Source organism: Tubulanus polymorphus, chromosome 5 (genome assembly GCF_964204645.1).
Source record: "Tubulanus polymorphus chromosome 5, tnTubPoly1.2, whole genome shotgun sequence".
In the NCBI taxonomy this organism is placed as follows: domain Eukaryota; kingdom Metazoa; phylum Nemertea; class Palaeonemertea; order Tubulaniformes; family Tubulanidae; genus Tubulanus; species Tubulanus polymorphus.
Window position 1 is genome coordinate 7,787,749 of NC_134029.1, and position 26,065 is coordinate 7,813,813.

At 38.9% G+C, this 26,065-nt stretch overlaps 2 protein-coding genes across 2 annotated transcripts in view; both read right to left on the reverse strand.

Annotated features, from left to right (window-relative positions):
- Window positions 1-60: 60 nt before the first annotated feature.
- Window positions 61-957, reverse strand: LOC141905560 (uncharacterized). Its single transcript, XM_074794468.1, has one exon. The coding sequence runs from the start codon at window positions 955-957 to the stop codon at window positions 61-63; it is 897 nt and encodes a 298-aa protein (XP_074650569.1).
- Window positions 958-5,342: 4,385 nt separating this feature from the next.
- Window positions 5,343-26,065, reverse strand: part of LOC141905561 (potassium/sodium hyperpolarization-activated cyclic nucleotide-gated channel 3-like) — a 54,481-nt gene continuing 33,758 nt past the window's right edge. The window contains exons 3-12 of the mRNA XM_074794469.1: window positions 17,765-17,932; window positions 16,495-16,529; window positions 14,517-14,520; window positions 12,743-12,840; window positions 11,374-11,403; window positions 8,882-9,031; window positions 8,274-8,492; window positions 6,617-6,763; window positions 5,950-6,193; window positions 5,343-5,866 (exon numbers count right to left, since the gene is read on the reverse strand). Coding sequence (XP_074650570.1) covers window positions 5,343-5,866; window positions 5,950-6,193; window positions 6,617-6,763; window positions 8,274-8,492; window positions 8,882-9,031; window positions 11,374-11,403; window positions 12,743-12,840; window positions 14,517-14,520; window positions 16,495-16,529; window positions 17,765-17,932 — 1,619 coding nt within the window. The remainder of the gene's footprint in view (window positions 5,867-5,949; window positions 6,194-6,616; window positions 6,764-8,273; window positions 8,493-8,881; window positions 9,032-11,373; window positions 11,404-12,742; window positions 12,841-14,516; window positions 14,521-16,494; window positions 16,530-17,764; window positions 17,933-26,065) is intronic.

Consider the following 26,065-nt stretch of genomic DNA (forward strand, 5'->3'; position numbering starts at 1 on the left):
GCGCGATTTATATACAGGAAACTCTTTACCCTATCACGTGGTTTCAATAGTCACCTTATGTTAACAATAAAACATTGATTTCAGTTGGCTTTTAAAGTACGGCAGCCTTATTATATAAACTGGAAAATTGACGATATAGTTGATAAGACTGACGAACGAGACTAACCAATATAGCGCCAGCAGATTGTTCATGTCGTTTCTACTGACTAAATGAGGGTTCCTAACTACGTAGTAGCCGTATATCCAACCACCGATCAGTGGCAAATTGAAAACGATGAATATCGTCGAAACCATGATAAGCGTGACGCTGATCGAGGTTTCCTGGCGTTTAACCGTCGATTGGACGTCATTTTTGAACCAACGCGAATTCGATAACAACGACACGCTGATCAAGACGTTAATGACGAGCAGGAGCATCGCCGGTAAAACGTGGTAGAATAATATGAACAGCGTGAATGTAAGATGGTACGTCAAATCGGGATCTAATTGCCTTGTTTCGGTGCACACGGTAGCCTCATTGGCCGTGTTGTACTCGGGCGCCAATTCGTATAGAAACACCTGCCTCACTTCAACTGCCGTGGTCGAAACTGTGGAAAACACCAATAGATAAACCCGTTTTCGTTGAGAATTAAGCCACTGTTTGGCGAACATCGGGAATCTTATAGCTAGGAATCGCTCGAACGTCATAGCTATAGTGATTATCTCCGACATAGCCAGCGCCCAGCGCCTGCAGTAATACCCCAATCTGCATGTATGCAGGCTCAACCCTTCGAAGTCGAGAGAGTACTTGCCGAAGGATATTGCCGACAGGCCGTAGTTGAGCCATAAAACAAACCCCCAGAACACGTAGAAAGCGTCGACGAAAGCCAAGTAACACAAGTAGATAACCCCTGGTTTTCCCCATCGATGGTATCTTACGAAAACGACTACCGTTAATGCGTTGAACACGAATCCCATTATAATCAACGGTAGAAACAGGTAACGCTCAAAAACAGCCGCCGCGGATTGGACGTAGATCAACGCAGGAAAGCGGTCTGTACGATTGGCAATATTCATATATTCGATCTTGCACGTGTCGCGAATCTTAGGAAAATTGGATTGACGACGAAACTGGCGCCTATCTACAGTCTAGATTTCTGTCTGCATCGATGAGATAAATGATTTGAGAATTGATGAGATTATATGTGGTAATAATAAACAGTATACGTGGAAACCAAATCGTATTGAAAATAAGTACAGATCTCGAGTCGTGCTTATCGCACAGGTATACGCTTTACTGATAGTGTCGAGGTATACTTACTAACTTGCTTATTAATGAAGCTCTAATAGTGCTCCAATAGGAATCTTGAAATGCGATATCCAATTAAATACTTCACGCTTCGTAATGACTTCTGATATTAATATTCTTCTATATTCCGGAACGTTACCAGTTACTTACCAGGTACCAGCCACCAATCATTCATTGAGGGAAAGATCATTTTTTTAAATATAAATGGTGTTAGATGCATTCTGCCAAAACATCATCATACATTTGAATAGGAAAATTAAAGTACATGTACATATTTCTGGTTTGCAAAACAACATATAATGACACTGTGAAAACATGCAAATAGAAGTTGTGCTGCGCTTCTACAAATTCTAGCTTTCGTCTATGTCAAAAAATGTCGGTACTCTGACCCAGGTACAAATCTTTCGGCCACGGCACGGAGGTCATTGGTTTCATTCAGTTCGCGATTGATACGATATAAATGATACATGCCATAGGTGAGAAAAATATCGCCATGTTTTTTATTTTGTTTTTCTTTTTTGATTTATAACTGAAGCTTCAGAGAGAAGTACTGCCCTGACCAATTCTTGTAAATTGGCGGCTGAGAATTTTTTTCAAAATTAGCGCTCCGAGATGCATTTTGAGCGTACGTATATTACTGGACTTGTTTCGCCTAACGTTCGCTCAGCACTAGTGCAGACCCAACCTACTGCAAATTATTCCCTAGAAAGGATTTCTTCTTGCCAAGGTTCGGGCCTTCAAGCGCATATAATCCTACGAGGGCTATATTTTATGTGATATCTAACGAGAAAATGGTACTATTACTCAGAAAAACACATTCCGAAGATCTTTTCATTGAAAAACCACTGGCGTCTGATTCATTCGACGACTCTTGGGTATTCCTTGAAACAACATCGCTTATTGCGATAATGAAGATTTGGCCGTCCGAATATTGAGCTGATTGTACAAAAACTAAGAAAGTTGTGAAAAAGTTCTCGAACATGGAAGAAGGAACTGCATGTTGTATCTCAATTGCACATCAGATTGCTACACATACACCTCATAGTTTCACAAGCCGGTCATCATGCGTGTTTAGAAGATTAAAAGCCAAGTATGTCGGGCATAATGTTGGTATCTTCGTTTTAAAGTTGAAAATTGTTGCCTTGGAACAATGAACAATAAGAGCTGTTTGTTACCTTCATACTAAAACCTCTTAAAGAAACCAAGATGAAAATGTGTCGGTTCTGTAAGTCATCGTTTATTGCAATTCGGCAATTACAAAACATGTTTTTCAGCAAAATGCACAACTTTCTCCTGTTTACCAACCTGTCAGGTGGATTTTTGTAAAAATAATATCCCAACAAAACAGATGTATATATATATATATATATATTTATATAGATATATATCTGTTAGGTTTATCTATAACAAACTTTGTACAAACTATAATCTATATAATTCATAAGTAAACTCCTCAAACCGTAGTTCAAAGTCTAACACAGTTGTTGTTCTTGCAGTCATTGTTTTTCGAAGGGTCATTCAACGACAAATGTGGAAAAACGTACAAATCCAAGCACAAAACATTAGATATTCTTAAAAGATGTAGAATTACGATAAATTACATATTACGTATATATATGTTTTAGCTGGTACATTTTGAATTCAGTACTGATTACAAACAGAACAGAAACAAAACGATACATGAAGTTTGTCCTGAAAAAGGTCGATTTGAGTTTTTCATTTTGAATTCACACTTTTCTAAATAAACGAAATTAATTTCGGAATTTGAAAATTATGACTGGGATATCCGAGGGTAATTTCCAGAATGCGCATAAACGCTGTTTCGGATTTTGAAAACAGATACACACAGTAAGCGATTATACAACGAACTCTGACATCGATGACTCTAGCTATTCTTTGTAGGCTTATTTTGGGGACAATTCACGCGGTTATTCCCTTCACAAACTATAACATAGATAGTTCGTAAAAAGACGACCGTGATAGATCTATAAATCACAAACAATTTTTCTATGTACGTAAGAACGTGTTAGATCAATAACAAATCTAATTGTTTTTTTTTTCATTGTATATATTGTCGACTTATATTTCAATTTTACAAACTAACGATATATATCTACGTGAACTACTTTTCAAGACGTTGTATTTGATAACTGTTTCTTCCATTAGAGTCGGTGCTGTCGTAATGATTGATTTCGCAACAACTAGTGTAAAAACCAGTGCCCGACTTAAGTTCTAAAATTGACGTTCTGGGGGAAGAAATTTCTAAGCCGATGGCGAACGCATTTGTGATCTTTAGAAAGCGTTAAATCAGAGTTAAAATAGGGCCCCGATCTTAGGCTTACTGCTGAACTTGCTACAAAAAACCGACACCATATTTCTCTTTCGCTGACGCTATTATGATATAAAAATCTACAAAAATTATCACTTATCTACAGGGAATGAATATTATCATAAATACGTACGGTTTCTGGTATTATTATCACATTTTACTTGGCGTCTTATATAAAACAACAACAACTTACCGCATCGGTCTATTACATATCTATAGCTATTAGTTATCATAATATAATGGGTATGGGTAATACTTATAGACTGATATTCTTCATACATGCGCGTAAACATAAGCCAATTTAGTTAGTTTTTTTCCACAGCTTCATTAAATCTATTGATTACTAAACGTATTCAATATTCAATAATCGTATATCGGTAATTTGAATATAAATGTAGGTAATTATAAAGGTAGGTTGACAATTGAATATACATTGAATCATATCTACACAGGTCAGGGACTTCAGATTGCACTGCGCCAATTTATTGTCAATGTGAAAGTTATTTGGTTTCGTATCAAAGCGTTTCCATATAATGCTCGATGACTGCCTTATGTATCATGAAGATATTTCATGCACCATAGACCGTACAGATAGCCCATATAGCCAATTTGCTGAATTTTAAGATAATTTCAATGAAACCAGTCCTTGCATCCCTGACCTGCGAATTCGGAAAGGATTTCATCTAATCCAGGGCTCGGTTCCATAGTTCAGATGAAAATTTGACCCAGAGATAACTCATTGAAAATGAAACTCTAACTGTGGAACTGGGTCCTCTAGCGCGATCACAGATCAAAGTCGACATAAAGGTCGTGCACGTTTCTTGACAGTGTCATTTGTGCAAATAGAAATCACAAAAACTTCGCACACAGCATTTCTGGATTTATTAGATTTCAAATCTAGTTTTTAATCCAGAGAGCTGTGTAGAGTTGGCCAGTTTGACCGTCAGAACTGCTGATCCAACAAACAATAAGTACACGATACAAGCAATATGATAATGGGCACGTAAAAAGAAATCTGTGACTGATGACAATCATTTCTGTGTTCGCCCATCAATGATGAAGATTAAAGATGGCCGCTGCACGACCTCTATTGACCTTCAAAACCGTGTAAATTTCATAGCATGTAGCTGTGGAAAATATGGTTCGGACTATACCCAGATTATTTTTCAAAGCAATATTACAGATGATTGTACGTGCTGCACACCACTCAATAAACCGGCTCGATTTTCTTCCCAACGAAACCGAATACGTTGCATATAATCAGTGAACCATATCGGTCGATTGGCTATCGAACGCGCCGAACTGGCTGTCGATTGGATATCGACGCGCCGAACTGGCTGTTGATTGGCTATCGACGCGCCGAACTGACTGTTGATAGGCTATCGAACGCGCCGAACTGGTTGTTTTTTTATAGTGAAGGTTGCAACATTGTTCTTGTTTTTTCAGATCTAGTCTATCATACATAATGAGGTTGGGAATCACTGTCGACAAGTAATTGCCGGTGCGGTAAAAATACCCGATAACAAACGAGGGTGTGATCAAACCCCGATATTGTCATATATTCAATCGCACGATGGAACATGATCGATCTCATCAACAATGTTTAATTGTCTGTGTATAATGTGTATATACATATACAGGATCATTTGATTATTTTGGTCTGGATGGCGCTAACATAGAATGGCATTTTAGTAACTAAATATATACGTATTAGCTTATATATTATTACACTATTGACTCTCGATCAGAAGAATGTTTATCTGCATCCTTATCCGCTTCTTTTTCCTTCTCCTTGTCATCCTTATCCTTTTTCTTATCTTTCTTACTGCCTACGATAGTTAGACCGCGAATGCTACTCAGCGATAAACTAGATCGAGACTTTTTCATGTCTTTATCCAATTCCAGCAAGTGATCCTTTTCCTGATCCTTATTTTCCTTTTCTTTCTTCGTACCGGATGTGGTACTCTCGGCAAGTGACTCGTCACTTCCGCTCGCCATCGGCGTCGATTGATAGATGATTTCGTTGACTGTGTGACAGTCTTCTTCGAGATCGGCCCGACTGCTTACCATGCTCGGGTTTTTACCGATTTTGTTCAGTCGTTCTGCGGCCACGGTTTCCATGGTCCGCCTCATCACAGGGTAGTTATCAAGTACGGCGTTAAAGTGTTCGACGGACAGCGAGAACAGATTACAGTACGTCTCCGCCCGTACGCTAGCAACTCGTTTCGCATTCGTGAGCAAACATATTTCTGTAAAATTGAAAAGAAATTCAGACTTAAAATTCCAATTGTGAGAACACGAAATGTATGGCGAGGAACTTTTTTTGAAATACCTCCGAAGTATGAACCGTCTGATAGACTGGTCGCCACCTCCCCGTCCTTAGTGATTATATCGACAATGCCTTCCTGTATGAAATACATCTTCGTTCCTAAGGTACCCTCTTTGATGATAATGTCTCCGGGTTGGAAGACCTCGTACTTTAACTTAGAGATGACGTCGGACACAAAAAGCGGATCGGCGTGGGTGAAAAACGGAACGGCGGCCACGAGCGCCCGGCAGTTGTAGTTGATAATTTGCTGTAAAATAGAATGTAAAAAATGTATGATTAAATCTAAACCTTATTTTGAACCGAAAACTTAGATCCACTCAAGTAGCCGATTGGTTTACAAATGCTAAGCTTGACTAACTGACCAATAAAACAAATAGATATTTACTCAAATAAATGTTAAATGTTATTCAAACTTATGTTTTAATCCTTTTATATTCAGTGTTTTGAATTACTTCAAATATTATTATTGTAAACCGCTTTGAAACACATGTGAAAGGCGGTATAAAAATAAAGATAATAATAATTATGAATATTATTGTTATTATTACTATCATTATTATTATAAATACACGTACCCACCTATGAATTATCTAAGTATTGTCATAATCTGTTTTGAAAAAGAAGAAAAGTAGATCTCCAGTTCGATGTACACATCGAGTAAAATACGCACCTCTCTTAAACATTCCGATAATTCCGACATGATGGCCTCCTCATCAAACATCTTTCCCTGATATCGGTGTTCATAGTAATCCGTTATTCGCTGTCTCAATTCACGAGGGAATTTCCTATAACCCATGTATTCTTCTACTTGTTTGAACTGAAATGAAAAAAAAAATCCGACAAATGGATTAATTGTATCATAAAGGATGGTGATACATTCGCAGTATTCCCAAGAATATCATCTACACGATTCGTGATATCAGCTCGCGTCATTTTACGTTACAGTCGTTTGCGTTGCATTTTAAAAACTCAAGACAGCTATGTGGAATACGAGTCATGTAATTTGATATCAAGCGCATATGCCTGATTATATTTCTATTTCCAAAATAGGAATCTCGCAGCTCCATCACTCTAAATTCACTGGCATGATGTAAATTCTGAATCAATTTCCGTTCACCGCTCTACAATTAGCGCGCATAAAAGATTCAGCCACGATTTTTTCCTCGCGCTTCAGTAATCGCTACATATTTCCTAATTTCCCATCTAGATAAGGTAATCTATACTATCATCAAATATGTTACCGCTACTACAGTCTTGTAATGATCAAGAATTTGATGATTATAATTGTTGATTTCAGTGATAAACGGATAGTGCTTCAGTGATTCCGTATCTAACAGAGTGACGAATGAATAGTGGATCGGATCACTTCTTTGGTGAACGGATCCAGCTATAATATATTTCGGCAAATATATCCATGTTTGTCTACATAATATGGATCTAACAAATTACACGATCGTAATCTATTTCAGTCCCATGCATGACATTTGACACTTCTAATGAGCTGATTCCTAAAAGTAGAGTAGACTGTCATTTAGATAAGTATAGGTGGCAAACTTCTTCGTTTTAGTTTTCCACAAGGATGACTGTGCAACTAAATGAAAAACATTCTTTCGTTTCTAATTGTCTAAATCGTCTTGATCGTCCCCGATATAGAGAACTATCCTAACAGCTTTACACTTGAAAGTAAATGTCAGAACTTACTTCAAAAGCTCCACCCTGCATATCGAATTGCAACAAAAGTATATAGATTCATTTCGTTTATAGTAAATGTGAAATGTATACGCCTCAGCGTTCAACACAGGAATATAATATATTTGAGACACTGAACAAGTTTCTCAAGTTATCATTGTCAATAAGATGCCCTCCTTTGTCCTTATCAATGATAATCGTATATTCTCCCTAGTCATTATCAATAAGGATCACATTATGCCCTTCTCTTATTTTCATTCTTTCGTTTCAACATTTCAAGTGCAAGATAAGATCGTTTGCTGTTAGATTTAGTTGTCAGAACGGGGTCTTCAATTGATAACACTAAAGGTTACAGGTGAACGCTAAAAAGTCTAACAATTTAGAAGAAGCCATGATAGTTGGAATACAAATTTCCCACTGAAAAGGTTAATCGCAAATAACGATGCATTTCAATTAATTATTCAGGGCTTTGTAAAAAAGCACCTCGCATTTTCTTAGGATATTACAAGATGCAGGTTTATACTTACGCAAAAGGGCAGATTTTGTAAAACATCTGACAGAACAGATTCGGTTTTCCTTGTTGAGATACTGTTTATAGTTCGAGCACAAAATGAAACAATCAAAGAAATGTTACTAACCTTTTCTCGATAGAGTCGTTTGGATGTGTCAAAGGACTGGATGAGAGTTGTTGCGTGACCAACAAACAGTGCATAGCACGTGGCTCCTGTGAGCATGCTGACCATCGTTAGCCAAACGTCAGTCAGATTCTGAGGCGGAAAGCGACCATAACCGATGCATAACATGTGAGACAACGCTTTGAAAAGCGCCCACGTGTACTGATCCCACCAGTATGCTTTCTGAAAAAGAATTCCAAAAAGCATTAACGAGCATCTCGGTTCTATGGAATGGTAAATCAAAAGCAGAGCACGCCTCCACCTCACAGGGCCAACTTCGGTTTTTGCAGTTAGTCGACTATAGTGGTCGGAGCTAATCATCGAACGCACTATAGTTTGGTCGTTACGTATTTCACAGTGTCGGTCATCTTGGAATTTGGTCCGAACTACAGCGACTGTGCTTAACCAGCGTGGTCGACCATTTCGAGATCCTAGTTTCGACTAATTGACATTCAGTTTCATTTAGTTCGATTATAATCGACTAACTCCGATAACGAAGTTCACCCAGGATGGCAAGAGTTTTGCGCTATGGAATTAGATGCCCTCAAAGTGACATGGAATGTTTTTCATACCTGTAATTCGTTAATCGCAATCCATGAACTGGATGGGAAATCCTGAAGCATTGGAACTAGAAATTGCAAGCATCCATTCCAATGGCCGAGTAGTATCATCAGACATATCAGATTGAAGATCCGGATGAACATACCAGCAAAATTGAGGAACTGAAATTCAAAAGATTTTTCAACCATGAATAGCGTAATCGGCGAGCGACATGATCTTATTAATATGGTGTTAAAACTCCAAATAACGAAACCCTTGATACACCACGAAAAAGAAAAATGTATAGCCATATTTCGCATTATTAGCAATTCATATCTTCACCAACTCATTTTTCTCGACACGAGCTAACTAAACACCGTAAAATTATGATAAAACAATGAAAGGGACGGAACCACACAACAGAGCGCTAGGAAAATATAGAAAAAAACTGGCGAGGCAGCGAACACAGTACTTATCAACGAGGGGAGCTAGATGAACAAAAAACATGCACAAAACAAAGATATTCTATAATTATGAAACATGAAAACATCAGAGATAAATATCATGCCAAGACGAATACCCTTCACAATACACACGCACACAAAGAAGAGGAAAATTTCTGAAATAAGTACGAAAACGTTTAATTACAAGAAAAAAATCACTCGTTGTTTTTACCATCGCCATCTACGAATTGTGATATTAGTTTTTTTCCCGATCCTACGGAAGCGTCCTGGGGCATTGGATAAAGATTTTTCGATTTAATCCAAACGTAATATCTCGAAATAACGTCTCGTTTTCTGAATAATCTCGTTTTCTGAATTTACTTTGGCATAATATCTCGGAATAAGATATTGGCACATTAAATACTTAATTCTACATTACAGCATATTATTCCGACATGTTTTCTCAAATTAAACTCGACGACATTCTGAAATAAGTGTACACATCTTATTCCGAGATATGACCGAGTAAATTTGCAAAACGTTTTATTTAATGGAAATTTCCCCGGGTAGTGTGAATTTCCACTGATTAAAAACAAATTTGAATCAATTCCGACGTGATATCTCAGAGAAAAATGATTTCGATTAAATCAAAACGTTTGACAATTTCATTCCGAGCTCAGAATTACGATTCCGAAAATATTCTTCATCTCATGCCCCCGGGACGCTTCCGTTATCATCCTAATCATCCTAATTCGGAATAAAAATGGCTGAACCTAAATTCGTGATATTAGCTTTTCGTGTGTATGAATATAAATCAAATCTCGATTTTGAAATAAAGCAATACATAATCGTCGGTTAAGAATTGAAACTTAAGAAGAATCGTTGAAGAAGACTCGCTGTGAAGTTTTTTCGATCGAATATCGAAAATGATTAAACGGTGAGAATATACGGTGATTCTGCAATACGTCCCCTAAAACAGCAGTGCTCGTTAGTATAATACGATTAACAGCCATGTTTTTCTTTTAATTATTCTGGCTTAATTAATCATAGCAAGTAACAAAGTGTCTAAACTATCTACCATTTATAGTCTAAAAAGCGTTCTCTAATACGGGAAACTAACTTTTGCCATCATATTTATAACGCTAATGGGAACGTTGTTGATGTGGGTTTCGTATATTCGTGTTTGGAAATGCTAGCTCTAGCTCAAATGTTAGCAGGCGAAATACGTTATTAGGATTTCGAAATCTGCGAATGGAGGTGACAATGTGTATGGAAAGATGGCGGCTTGGTGTTAACTGATTAGTTCTTATATATGTCTTGCTGTAGGACCGAACGTCTTGCGAAGAGAGTTAGGCTTATCAATCTAAATCTGAGGATCTGATATTGCCACCTTGTTTTGACGTGTTTGTTGTGTAACGCTGAAGACTTGTCTCTCTAGATATCTATTCGATCCGCTCGTCGAAGATTTCTATGCGTCGCCGTCCGTTCGAGCGAAAGCGTTAACGGCAAACGGCGTAAATTCTAATTAAAAATTGACGTCGCGGTTCAATCGATGTGCGCAAAATGCAGACAGCCAGAAATGAAAATTGCTCAGCATAAAATTACACTGTTGGCGATTATAGGCACGATAATAATATTCTGATACAGTTGTTGTACTCATCTTTATCAATCGAAACAAACGGAATTCTAAGCGAAACTGATCAACTGCATTGCTCCGGAGTTGGCCAAATGAGGTCAGACAACTCGGAGCACTGAGCAGTCGAAAAAAGCTAAAGGATTAGCAAGGGGGTCACTTCTATGTGGGTATAGATAGCAATGTAAACACGACTTGGGCAGTAGCTCAAATCACCAGAATAAGAAGGTTCGATAAGAAGGTTGTCTTATTTCCTTTGTGCAAACTGGCCCCATCATCAGATGGATGTTAGTATTGGTATCATGTATAAGTGTTTTATTTTTTGTTAATATACGTATCATCCGTAGTATGTTAATTGATATATATATAAATGGAAATTAATAAAATAATGGAAAATGAAGAGCTAGTTCTAGCATTTAAAATATACAGGCGAATGTGAAAGGCATACCGCTTTTGTTTCCCCATATCCGAGAGTTAGCTGTGAAGAAAGAATGAATAATTATAATAGAATAAAACAAGTTCATCATGGCGATTATAACGGTTTGGATATATTTCGTCCGATCATCAGTCGAAGTCTTGGCGCATTACGTGTCGTTGCGTCTAAAGAAAGATAGAGAAATACGTGGTGTATATTCGTGCCTTATTTGGAGAAAAAATTGTGCTCGCTAAATACCCTTACAGAGTGACCCCCTAACGCTTTGCCTTGCTCTGGCATTACTATCGTTATGTTTACTCCTCATAAACTCGAACCAATGTTTAGATTTTTTTTTATACAAAATACGCGGAGACGACCGTTCGCCGTGTATCCGGGTACTTTGAATGCAGTACGAGCCACGGATCTGCGGCATTCCCTACCAATCGGTGCAGATTGCGTGCATTTCGGCAAAATAAGGATAGTAAAGAGAAAAGTGTCCAAAATATGGGCGTTTCCGCAGTGCATTGAAACAAAGGAAATATACAAATATCAGTCAAACACGAAGGTATCCGGAGTTAGGGCACCAGGACGAGTGTCAATTGTAACCAGATTCGTAATCTTAGGTTACACTTGACTAAATCATAAATGAATTAAGACTCTCAAGTCAGATTAGATAGACTACGCAGAAACCAGTTCCACGTGGTTGTCGGTTAAAATGACTTGGAGTAGACATTGAACTAGTATTCTACTCTAAGGCCTAAATCGACACCCACATAGCTACGGTAGTGGGTCCAAATGTGCATATTATCACAAATGATAAATTCATTTATCTGTTCTCAACTTATTCGGGGTACAGGGACAAAACAAAATCAACAACATCGTTACAGAATTACTAACAATAATTTCCATATGATGATTATCCTAATGTGAAAACTATTCGACCTATCTACATCTATCTATATGACTTTGGACAAAAGGTTTGATAAATTGTTCACGTAACATGTATACTTTAAAAAAGGCCAAATGAGAACGCGTGTACCCCTAAACGGATGATCATAATTTCAAGGCCTGGTCGGTCTCATACAGGATTATTGGCATTTAGCACTCGTCACCATTAGGTTTCTATACATCTTTTACCACCACGATTTTGTTTTCGTCTTCGACTGTTTTCAACCACCACAAGACTTTACGACATAAACATAAATAGTACACACAATCACACGATGCATCGAAAGTAGTTATTGTATATCATTTTTGAAAAAATCAAGACCGAACATAGCTGAGGGTTTTGTAGATCAAAACGCTCATCGCCCGATCCGACCGCTAGGCACGCTACACGCTACAGGGTTTTAACGAGAATCGTAGCCGCGTCGTGTTCGTGTGGGGAGCGAATGGAACGTACCTCTTCCCACTGGCTAACGTATCTCACCAGCCTTGACAAACGTAAAAGTCGTAGTAAACTGAGCAGCTTTGCTAACCTGAGGATTCGCAGGGCTCTACCTGTAACATAGAAAATATGAATCATGATGAAAAAAGTGCGAAAGCTCGACATGACAAAAGTATATGAAGTTAATCACCATTGAAGAGACACTATATCCGTGTTGTGACGATGATATTACGAGAATCCCACAATAAAAACGAAAAGGTCCGAATATGTTTTTCTTGAGCTTGTGTAGTTTATTGAACGTTTCGACTATATACTATTAGTCATCTTCAGGAACACTCCCATATTTTAACCCAGTGTTCCTGAAGATAACTATTCGTATAAAGTCGAAACGTGGGGATTCTCGTATAGGCCTATTAAGTTAACCTTAAACCTAAAACTAGACTGCCACTATTCAGTCATCGGATGAACGCAGTTTTTTCGAACTAAATATTTTCAAACATGAAAATTCCATCTTTTAAGCTTTCTTTCATTTACTTATCCTTCGATGGGAAATCTATTTCTCGTTAGATTGGCTCGAATAGACGGGGGCTTGCTTTTACTACGGGGCATAATGGAACGCCTGTTGCGCCCGAGAAATAACCTCGTATACAGTATCATTACGGTATGTACGTGTATCATATACAATCATGCTTGAGACTAGAGCTACCCCCTCCCATTATTGTTCTCTTCTAGCGCGACCAATTTATACCGATCTGATAATTACTTTCCGCGGTTCGTCTGCCGATCATCAATCACATGTTTGAAAAACGCGCTTCGCTGCACCGCTAGATTATAGGAACGCCGCAGCGCCGAAGATTTTTGCCGCCGTGTCTTTCGAACAGTCTCTCGATTGCTGCATACCCAACTTTGAATTATAATCTATCCCTTGCGTAAATTTCGCGACATCGCTGACGCATGAAATCACGATTTCATTTCATCTAAAAATTGTTCAGCGAACATACGAACTCACGTAGATGAAATTTAGGCTTATACTAACGCGAATACGTCCCAGTCGCCCACAAAGGCTCTGATAGCAGATGCTGAAGTGATGATTACTGTCGAGATAATATCGAGTCCATGGCATCTTATCGGGTATCCTCCCAAAAAGAGTAAACCGCTTTTTGACAAGTATTTTTGCGTCGGGAACGTAGTTATTCAATGCACAGATGAGTCTCAGTGCGCGGTTACAGTTTTGAATTCATCGTTTAGATTTTAATTCTTCCCGCGAGACACAACCTGACGCGTGTACATAAACACGCTTATAACGGTTATCGTTATTCTAGCCGATCGGAAAGGAAGAAAAATATCGAATCTTGCCGTGGTCTAATCCATCAATATTCAGTTCAGATGCTTGCTGCTACTCGGAATTACATTTCACCGAATAAACAAATAGGCTAATGGGAGTGGTCCCCGGAGTTCCATCACAAACAATCGAAACTATGCGCAATTTTCTAACTAGTATATGCTTGTCAATAATCTAATGAAACCAGTCATAAAATACGGTCACATCGTTTTTTTTTCTTGTGTCCATCAATTCGGTCGGAGAGATCTTAACCGAAGTAATTCTTGCGTTTAACAATATTTTCTTATTTACGTAACGATTTTCAATATGTTCGTTTTGAGATGTGGATGGCCGCGGGGGTGTGTGTGTGTGTGAGTTGCGTTTACGTCGTTCTATCTCACGAAGATGACGACGACGTTGTTACGCGTGTGCTAGAGCTTAAGACGCCGAAATGCCGCCGGCCTTTACTTTGCTTAACATCGTTTTCGACAGCGAAATTGATTGAAATTATTAGCCATGTGACGCCCATTAGAGATTGGGGATTCGGGGCGACAATCATGAACCGATGTATTGGCGATGAAAAGTCACCGACAAAACTGTACATCATACTTTCACGGAATACTCGAACCGCAGTCTAAACGCACTGAAATGATGTTGCATCGGAGCATAATTCGAACATAATGAAGACGCCTTTCCGGAAATTCGCGGCTATGATTGACAATAGGTGGCAGCACATCATTTCCTCGGGTTTGGTTATCGGCCACGGAGCACGTCACGAGATCGATGGTAATCAATAAGAAGTGATTGATGAGGGTTTGACTGGTTTCGTATCAGTGTTAGCTCAACGCACACGTACAGTATCTAGCCTCAATAAAATGGCGACAGAATGGCTGTTGGCATTAGTCTGTGCAGAAATCATTCGTTCTATTCATCACTGCCAGCATGAGTCGAAATAAAACCAATTCGACGATAAATAGCTAACAGGAAATATAAAAGCTGTGCATAATATCAGAGATTCGTTGGAATACCCCCCCCCCCCCCCATTCAACTGAATTATTAGGCATTTTTGAATGATTTTTTATCTAAAAATGATCAAAATACTTAAGAAAACAGCTAGAGACCCGTGTCGAGATTGCATCATTGACGTTTTCTTTATCTGTATCCTACGACAGTAGCAACCGACGAAATGTATGCAAATTATCGAAAAGGCTGGTATATAACCAGCCCTGCAAAACGTTTTAGCTTGATTGCCATTCCGCAGGAGAATCGACATGGTAGAATCGTTCACATATAGGGAATCGATAGAAATTGATTCTGACGGTTTTTGCTGGGTGAAAGCTGCGTAACACCACGAGGATGGCAAACACACTTAGGAGATAGTTAGGACGTAATTCGAAAACTCTTCATGATCCAAGTACTGTTTTGGTTTACATTCGAGTTGAACTTAAACTCACTGAAAGCTAAAAAATCGATACCTTTGTTGTTCTTTTCTGCTGAGTTTAGAAGTTCGTCCGGACGACCGCCTATCTACGTTACACATTACTTTTTTTCAAAATCACGATCAAACTTACCATAATAGACCCGGCTGCTTTAATGAACTGATTAAAAACGTAATTGCGATTAACGAAATGACCCGGCCGATCAGGAGAAACAAGGTATCATTACTTAGGTATTACTTAGATATCGATCTACCAAACTGGCATTCATGGCAACCCCCATCCATGTTAAAACTGGTCTATAGAACCGGCCTCTGGTGTATTGTAACCATTTTTGGGGAAACGTTCTCTGTAGAACTGAAGAAAGTACGTCATGTGCTGGCTGAGAATGGGGATCATTTTGTCGGTTTGCTAACGATTAAACCTTCACTATATGCACTTTCGGCACATCGCGGTTAATGTTCGGTCTGCCTGATTTCACGTGGTTCACTTATTGGCCCCGAGTGAAGATTAGACACAAATGCCGCTTCGTTGAACGCGCCGATATGTCGGCAAATATTGACACACCTGTTCCGCTTACGTCTTTTTCCAAAAAGTCCCCACCGCGAGCGGTGCATTATCAAATTGAACAGCTAGCAGAAAGAAAAATGATGACAGAAAAAGAATTAACCGCATACCAGCAGTGAGAAAGTCATTGCCAATTGACCAAGAATGCATTATCCAATATTTATCACTGGTGGTTTAGTTGACGCGGAGCAATGTGCGAAAATAACTTTTTCTATTGCCGCGTTCTATTTCCTGGCATTAGCGGTCAGAGTGACGCTTGTCCGCGAGACACATTCGTATATAGCGCTGAACAGTCGTCGTATGGCAGTATCTTTGTCAGTAATTTTACCATCAATTCTACCTGGTGAGCTAATAAGCTGCCTGCATGAAACTGATGAAAAATAATTACGCTTTTACCTTCGCTTACGGCATTAAGAAACATGGCGAGGCAGGAGCACGATTACCCAAACGCTGCCGGCTAAAACGTGCACTATACTTCCTCTCGCCACGCGGATTCCAGAAAATAAGATACCACCGATGCGATGGCGACTATGTACTGAGATTGGTGCAGTATTTTCTTCTATCATGATTTCACGGCGTATTGGATAAGATGTAGAATCGTTACGGTGCATTTGATGCGACATTAAAACTCAAGCCGTTTCCACGTTAGGCCCTTCTTTCACGGAAATACATGTACGTGAATCGTCATATGTCCGAAGGGAATTCAATTATCAGTGCTCATTTCATCTTATGTGCGCGTGGAAGCAATGTTACTTATCTGTCGTAAATAATGTACAAATTGTTGTTCACGAAATTCGTCGAAGGAAACTCGTCCAAATTTCTTTTTGACATGTCGCTAACCTATGACTGGGTCCATTACCCTTTTCATTTTCGAAGAAGTGGACATTTTTAAGTCGAAAAAATCCAAGGGCAAGCGCCGCTCGCGCAGCTGTCAGAAATTACAGCACCATATTTTTTGCAGACTCAACTATTTTCAAGAATCCATATATACCGTTATCTTAAAAGCAAGAATTTCGCCACCGATAGAGAGTCATAGAGTCATCAGTCTGTTTTAACGATTGTCAATAATTACGCGGAGTCGGCGAAATTTCTGATTTTTCTCTATCGAATCGACGTCAGTACGGTCTGTATTTGTTTTATGACAAGACGAAATCAATTAACGCGGGATTTTTTTTCTCAAAAAGAACCTCGCGTGATGTCTTCTTGTCTACCAACAATACTGGATACCGCGTGATGCACTGTAAATTGAGGCCGATGAATTATCCACGAACGGTTCTTTTTTTCTATCGAGAAAGTCATGTTGTTTTCGACGAGCTGCCGCCAGTGGCATGTGAAGGAATTAGCAAAAATAACATGTGAGTGCCTAGTTAAATCTTTGTCTGGAATTTTACGGACGATTCGATTAGAGTCAGGGTTCAGTTGTGCAGTCGACGCTTAAGTCGAGATAAGTCGTAAATTTCAAGACTCATATTTTACGTTGTTTTAATGGCGATAGAACTAAGATGGTCTTGGATTGGTTTCAAAGCTTAAGTCATGACTGTGTAACTGGCCACAGCACAATAAGAAGAGGGCATGTAGTTTCAAGTCGATACTATTTTCCCATATTACCTTTCTTCTATTCTTTCTACAAAATGTAAGAGCTTTGATCTATTCGGAATGAAATAATGAATAACGATTGTTTTTTTTCCAAGACGACAGCGCTATTGCACTTACCCGCGTGAATGAGTTGGCTGAAATTTGTCTCGGCGTCGAACATAAGAAATATATAATCTAGAGGTATTGAGCTAATGAGATCAAGAAAGAACCAAGTTTTGATGTAATGCCGGGCGATTTCCTTCGGATCAAGGATGATCTCGTCTCCATAGTTGTTCACGATCACACCTGCAAATACAATACACAACACATTGTTTAACAAACCGAACGATCAAACGAAGACAGTTATAGAAACAAAATCGATTGTAGTACCAACAAATTATGCTGGACGTTGTCCAGCCATAAGTTACTCAGTTGGCTTACAAAAATCTATCAAAGTGTTTCTCATTCACCAACAGAATTCGTATTAAGACTGGGGGTAATGCAAAATTCCTGATATACAAATTAGTTATTTCTTGGGGTTTTCATTGAACATTGAAAAATGCTAGCTACCATCAGGACATTCTAGCCATATTCCCAGTCGTATTGCCAAATTTGACTTTAAGTGGCTTACGTGTCAAACATTTCATCGCCACCGTCAATTATAGTACGATTATCGTGAAAGCGCAAGTCATTGTTTTGAATACTTATTAACTTCTCGTGAGACAAAGGTGAACAGTTTTAACGTGTGCAAAGAACACGGAACAATTTCTTCTTTACGAGTCAATGATTTGACAAACCGTTGTCAACAGTCGAAGTATCTCAGCCGCGACATGCGACGGTTACTCGGGCAGGAAGCAATATGCTTTCAATATTTTTCTCTCGTTTGGCAATGATTTCTAGCGGAAGGACAACTCGGCTACTTGTCGTGATGCATTTCCTGCATGAGATTGGCAATCTTCGAGGTTCTACACTTTGTGTTCCTGCTTACTGAGTGACAATGTATGCTTTTGCTGAGGTTTGAATTGTGGACGGGCCATCTGACCGATATTGACAGTCATTCACAATTTAGTTCATAGCACCGCAATGGCTGGTTGTTAAAGAATACATATTGTTTGTTAAACTATATAATCAACTGCAAGAGAAAAACACCAATCAAAAAAAGGTATAGTTTTTTTCTTACTCGCTATGTACATGTATATAGACTTCATTGATTTTAACGATTCAGCCAACTCAAATATAGGAATTACTAAATCGCAAGTTCTTCGATATTTCTATCACGAGGAGACTAAGATTCGTTGTTTTTCACGTGTCACCTCGGCGCCTAAGTATCGAGTATAGTTAAACTAGTTGATTTTTTGACGCCGTAAAAACCATAAGAATAATGGCCTAAAAGTATTACCTAAGTACGCGTTATTTAAGTACGCGTGAATTTTATAATTACAGTATATATATTCAATTACTCTATTTTTTTAGTTGATAGATTTTGGTTATCAATTAACTTTTTTGGCATCAAGTAACTTTTAAGTTAGATTTCTTTTTCTATTTAGATTGCACGGTTGCTGAACGATTTTTAGAGACTTTCTGATTAATTACGATCGACGCCGTTCACGCGACTCCGCATCATAAATCAACATCTGAGTACAAAAACAGTTAGTAAAATTACCCCCTGATAAGATTCTGCGGTTGGTTGACATTCATCAAGTCAGTCTTTTTACTCTCTCTCTTTCCCTACTATTAAACGTGCGATTTAATGTGAAATTAAATTACTTTTCAATTTGGCATTCAATCATTCGTAAAATCGATGGGGTAATTTTCCTACATCTCGAAATAAGATTTAATGTGACTCATAGCACAGACTTGTTGCTTTATTAACTGTGGAATTCGGCTCATATGTAGGCCATACCAACATTCATATCAGATTTCATCGGCTTTTATTCAAATGTGACTCTCGATTTTGTTCGAGTGTATTCTATCTCGGCCATCGATCTATATCGCGCGTGTAGCGAAACGGATTTGGCTGAAGATACGCACGCGTCGGTTGTTTGCGCGTAAACCGCGGTTGAAACATTCGAATCCGTGGTTTCAAGCGATTGAAATATGTCGTAAACAATGATGGATCGGTTTGCGACAACTTGTCAAGGTGAAAACGGCTGAATACGGGGACTGAATAACGATCGATCAAGACGGGAGGACGGGGATGGGAACTCATTTTGAAAGTACCGGAAATTTGACATCCCAGGAAACGTGCCCCTCATCTAGGAATACCTCGAACAAAGCAACCAAGGAAAGCTCGAAAGGCACCAGTTCACTGGTAGGCTCCATAAAAAATGTAGATATCAAAGGAATACTGTGTCGAAATAGTTTTGCCGAAATGTATGGGCGACCATTCCCGCCAAAGTCCTGCGTTTCGTCTATTTTTCTATACTTCGATAAAAATGTCATAGTCTAAAACCGTATAATGTCGGCTGTTTGACCCAAGGGGGCGTTACTGTACGGATGATATCTTGTCGTATTTTTCTGCTTCGCAATATTAAGTCGTTACATTGAAAACGAAATACAGTATAGTCTTACATTGTTTCCTTATTTTTCTTGCAAAATTAATGTCCTTCCAGCATGAATTTCAAATGAACCATATTGTTGAGGTTATAGGAATACCGCAATTTTCTTACGAACTCTTTCTTAGAACTTGTCATAAAAACAGATAGACGAAACGCTGATTTTTGGTGGGAACGGCCGCCCATAGGAATGGTCCAATTCTCATTTCTCATAGTATTAGTGGAAGTCGATAGGCCACGCGCTGTCGTAGACCTCATTCACGTGACGTCACAGTAACTGTGGCTGTCAAGCAGCTATCTGAATTAAAAAGTTACTGTTGAATGCAATTTGATGGCCAAAATGACGCATGCGAATAATACGCATGACGTAGGTCTAATGAACAAGGTCTATTCGGTGGTTTCATCCGAGACGCCGCGTGTATGGAAAAAATCGACGATGAAAATCCACTTCTGACAAGTTTGACAACATCAGAAGACGCCTTTATCTTATCACTGGTAGAATATAATCCTATCAGCGCTGAATTACTGGAATCGCCGCTTCCCGACGCGTGATTTTCATAATCTGTATAATAACATTATGACTGGAATTCTGCACGAATTAGGCTCGTTTAGATTCTATCGCCTGCAGAAAAACGCTTCGACGTCGTTCAGCGAATTATGAAAGCAATGCGCGAATTTATAATGATGAAATTCGACGAGTTGACGAAGCTAGGGATTTAATTACGACTGGACATTTTGCCGAGCTGTAAGATATTTACAATAATCTTATGATTTTCATACGGGGAAAAACGTCGTCACGATATTCATACGGCAGAAATTGAGAAACGTAGGGGGAACATGGAATAAATGCAGCTACGATTCTGATGTAGCGCATAATCGGCGAAATTGTTGATTTCGATATGGCGGAAACCTATTGAAACACGAAGATTTTGATATCGCAGTCCGTATACAGTCGTGTTCCAGACGAACTACGTATACGTTCGATTCGACTGAAGCAAGCAGGTTTTTGAAGTGAGAGTTTTTAATAAAAACCGATCTCTCTAAGATCATGTCGGCGACAATGCGGCGGCGTGCTGGTATTGTTATACTTTGATGGAGCAAGTAATCAGAGGATGAATTTACACTTCGTTGACGAACACGGTTCCCGCGCATCGTCTGCGCTCATATGGATGAGACGAGCCAGGCGATCAAATCGATTGTGAATTAGCTGCCAGGTGTAAATTATGAAATGAATAAAGTGCGTTTAGTCGCGTGTCGGATACGAAGCCGATCTCGACATCGAAAACGAATTTCCATCAACTCGGTAAATACGATGCAAAAATAGAAAATCCGAGTAGAATTTCCGGAAATGAAATCAACGAGTGATTGCACAACGCCAGTACGTGTCGTTTGGAAAGCAGCCAATTTTAAGGTGTGCAAATGTGGAGCCGTGTCTTCGTTTTAGTCTTAATCATTTCTAACTTAACCATTGATCATTGCGATAAAAAGAAGAGTTTTAATGAGGCCAGTTTTAGGAAAATTTCTTTTCGCTTAATCTGAGTTGATGACTTTTAAAACGGTTTTGGATAGCCCGGGGGCTGACTTTACGATGTTGTATCAACTTTAAACCGGGCCTAACTGTGTTCACTTTCAATTGAGTTAGCACCCGAGTAAAAGATAATACCAGTCTATAAACCAGTCTTTGTTCATTATCGTGAGTCTGGTCAATCTCTTCCCGCTTTCCTGAATGTCCCCAAGAAATTCTACACGAAACGACAATCTAGACCGAATCAAAGGATATTTCGAATTTCTCCCGCGCCATTATCTTTCATTCCCGAAAACCAGATAACTTGTCCCGTAGGCTTATCCGCGTAACGCTGCCATCGATAGATTTTGTGAGATAATCAAATTCTGCATTGAATCTTGTTACAGGAAATGGAAATACGTCAGTTTCGAATAATAATTGATCGAGACCTTGACCTCGTTTCGGTAAATCGCGCAATCGGCGTTTTTCACCTTTTAACCCGGCGCGATCATCTTAAGCAGCAGCAGCGCCGATGAAATTAAACGAAGAGCATACAAATATTAAGGGGAGCCAATGTTTTCATGTCGTCGTCAATGGATATGCGTGAATTCAATGAATAAATAATCAAATTGCGATCCATCCTTTTACATCACTCCAATGTCACGACACTAGAGACACAGACATACTGTAGCTGATGATAATAACGATAATGGATGAACATGATTTATCTTTTTCTGATAAGTTTAAAGCACGCTATATTCAGAATTAAAAAGAACTTTAAAAAAGAATTTTATTCATTAAGAACTAAAATAGAAAATAAACGACGTTTCAAATTCTCAACTCAAATGATAGACATCATCGTCAGGTAGTGTGACACACACCTGACGATGACGTCAGGTCGTGTGACACACGCCTGACGATGACGATCTCTTCGAAATCGTTCGAAACGTCGTGTATTTGGATTTTAATTCTTGATGAATGAAATTCGTTTCTAATCCTTTAAATTCTGTTTATAGAGGGTCTCAAACTTAATCATCTGTTCTCCACGTTAGACTGTACGGATTATTCTATCATTATTTTCTTTTATAGCGTAGTCGGGGGATACTCGGCTGTGCTTACACTAATCACAATAAAGACATCACTTACACGATCTTCACGGTATCTAACATACGAAGAAAGACTGCAAAAACATACGCGATCAAAAACTACTCAGCAAGTTTTCCTGTAAAGGATGTCATTGCTTATATCGATGAGAAAACGCAATAAGATTGATAAAACTTTGGTGGCACCTTTACAAATAATTAACTGGATGTCCGTTATTAAGTGGAAACAAGATGACAGCCATTAAGAATTTAGGGTATGAACAAATAAAAGACGATCGAGGGCGAAAGTGCTCGTGCGACAATTTTTCGCACTGAACTCGCGGAAAACTGTTTCGGACCCTGAAGGTTAAGTGGGTCATTAGGTGGAGATTTTTCAGAGGTACTCGAGTATCACTCTACGGGTCGGAGTATTACGAGAATCACCGTGTGTAGCAACGCGGTGATGGTGTCTGCAACGCGACGGACGCCGGACGAGACGATCCGGCGTCCAGCACCACTAGCAACTCGATTCTCACCGAGACTGACAGGAGAAATAATATATCGTTGATTAAACTCGCCATAAAACTAGACTAGTGAGAGAGAGAGAGAAGGAGAACTACTAATGACACGACTCATATCAACGTGTTACAGTATTGCGCTACATCTATCCGCTTCCTACGCGCAATCTAAACCGTCGTCGTGGCTTATTGCAGTGACCGCCAAACCTACCCCCAATCAATCTTGTACGTGGAGCTGAATATCAAGCGCGTATTTGATCTTCAAAAATAGCAACAAATCTTCGGCATAAACCTGTGAACCAATAAACGATTTATACAAGCACCGTATAGTGATGTTGTATAACTGGAGACAATCCAATCAAGTATCAATATATAACGGAAGAATTTGGCGTATGTTGTTCGTGATTGAACGATGAAAATACCGACACTCTCTGGGCAGAAAACAGCACAGCTATCCCACCAGATGGCGTGACCCGCACTTCATGATGTCCATCTGAATACCTCTCGTTGAGGTGATAAGTGTGAAAACATTTTTGAACTCTTTTTGCGATCTTGATATTTAAAAGAACCCACAATCCACTTTGAAAATTTCATTAGAAAAAAGGCTTAGATGTATAAAGATCCCTCTAATTAGTATGTTGTAAATAGCGTATACGTCATGTATTGTTAATAACTTTGCTGTGTTTTATTTTAAGACAGGTTTATATATTATATGGTGATTGTAAATATTGTATATTCTATAGTCTCCCTCCATGTACCAGTCAGTTAAGCCCGCGACTGTGTAGAAGATTTTACTATAGGCCTATTGAAATATTTATGTGTAGGTTTAATTAAGTCTAATATATGTAGCAAATTGAGCTCTTATCTAATTAAGCCTGAGCTGGCTTTTACAGTGGTAAAAACTGCTATTTTCGCTTTAAGCAATGACAAATGAGAACGAAATAATCTCTGACTGTTACTATATGCAATATACGAGATGCGAGTCGGCATTTATCTAAATCTTAGTTAAAGACGCTGCTTAAGCCTATCGAGCCGTATTAGCCGACACTATTTTGTAATTCCCTCTAACTAGCTACGCCTGGTACGACGGATTAGGCGGCGTTAAGTTCACTGGGAATACTCAGAGCCACAAATCAAACAATTTAACTCATCCAGTCCGGCAGTCGTATTGCATTACTCTAACTAAACGGCTCCGGGTTGTATCATCAATTTAATCATCGAATTCCATCGTAGCAAATATTAGTAGCAAACAAAATTAGTGAATTTAGTTCGAGAAAGAATATCCAGAACGAAAATAGATATTCTTAGAAAGCAAAAAATGTCGAGCTCCAAGCTCCGCAAATGATATGAATCGATTTATTTGATGATATTTTAAGTGTGGTGTGATCGCTCATTATTGAATTATAGATCTAGTATATGTAAACCGATATTTTACATCGGTTTTATCTGTGTGTTGATTTAGCAACCCGAACGGAATTAACGGTTGCTAGTTAGGTATTCGAGGAGGTGTTTATACGAGATTCTATACGTAAGCGTCAGTAAAATTGCGGCGCCCCGATCGTAAATATATAGTTTATTTCGATTGTAAATAAGTAGTTTGGTCAGGATGTTCGCAGAATCAATGTAACGGTCACTCCGATTGGCTCATTATGCGCGATATTTCAGCAAAATGACCAACAAGAGATGAGGATATTTCAAAATTGACTGATTACCGGATGTCCCAATTTTTCCGATTTTAGTTATACACAGTTGTGACTTAAATCAAAAGAATGGTTTCGAATGAAAAGGCAGGCTGGTCTTTAGTTGTTTCATTGGCTATAGAATAAGATGGCCTTAGACTGGTTTTAACTCAAAAGCTTGACTGTGTCACTCTGGTTTTGCAAGGTTTCTTTTTATCTTACATCAGCGTATTGGTGTAAATCTTTATTCAAACCTTTCTAACGTTTAGCCTGTTAAAACATCACTGTTTTTACAGAATATGTCAATAATCTAACCTTTTGAAGTGTACGCGAACGTCGTTTCAACCAAACGACATCTGAGATTCGAGTCGGTATAGTTGCATTCTCAGTTCGTCTGAATATGGCTTTTTTCCTTTATGTACATATGGAAACTTTTAAGGTATCGTCTGCAAGTCAATAATGTTCGGCTCTACTTGAAAACCCCCGAGACATTCAAGTTGACTTTGAAGCGATTAACGAACCGCAGCGCTAAAATTCAAATTCAAACGCGTGTTGCACAGAGCAAAATGATTACCGACATTCTAGAGGACTATTACGGTACAGATTCCTTCAGTTGCAGCCGACAGCTTCCGCAGACGGCTTTATCGCGCATACAGCACGAAACACTACTCGGCTTTGTGATTGCCTGGCGTTGACAATTGCCTATTCAATTTATCCCATTCAAGTCTATCATTATTATTTCATGTTTTTCTTATCGAGTATCATTGCAGCGCGACTTGCGTGGCCATTCAAATGCTATTAACGGCGAATGAGACGGCTTCATAAAAATTTCAGCTGAATAGAGAGCAACGCGGCTTTTGTTTCTTTTTTCTTTCGCCGCAACAAAGATGCGTATACCACAAATTGATCTAACTATGTGGAATTAGGGTCTTAAGAAAATGAAAGGTTGCAGAATAAAAAGTATGCGTATAGGATATTACCGGTTGACTAATGACCACAGTCACACGGGCATACGACATGTCACAAAGTCATTATTGCTCATTCGATGATTTCTTGATCGGATTCCAGAAGAAACGATTTTTAGACATCTTGCAGCGAGGG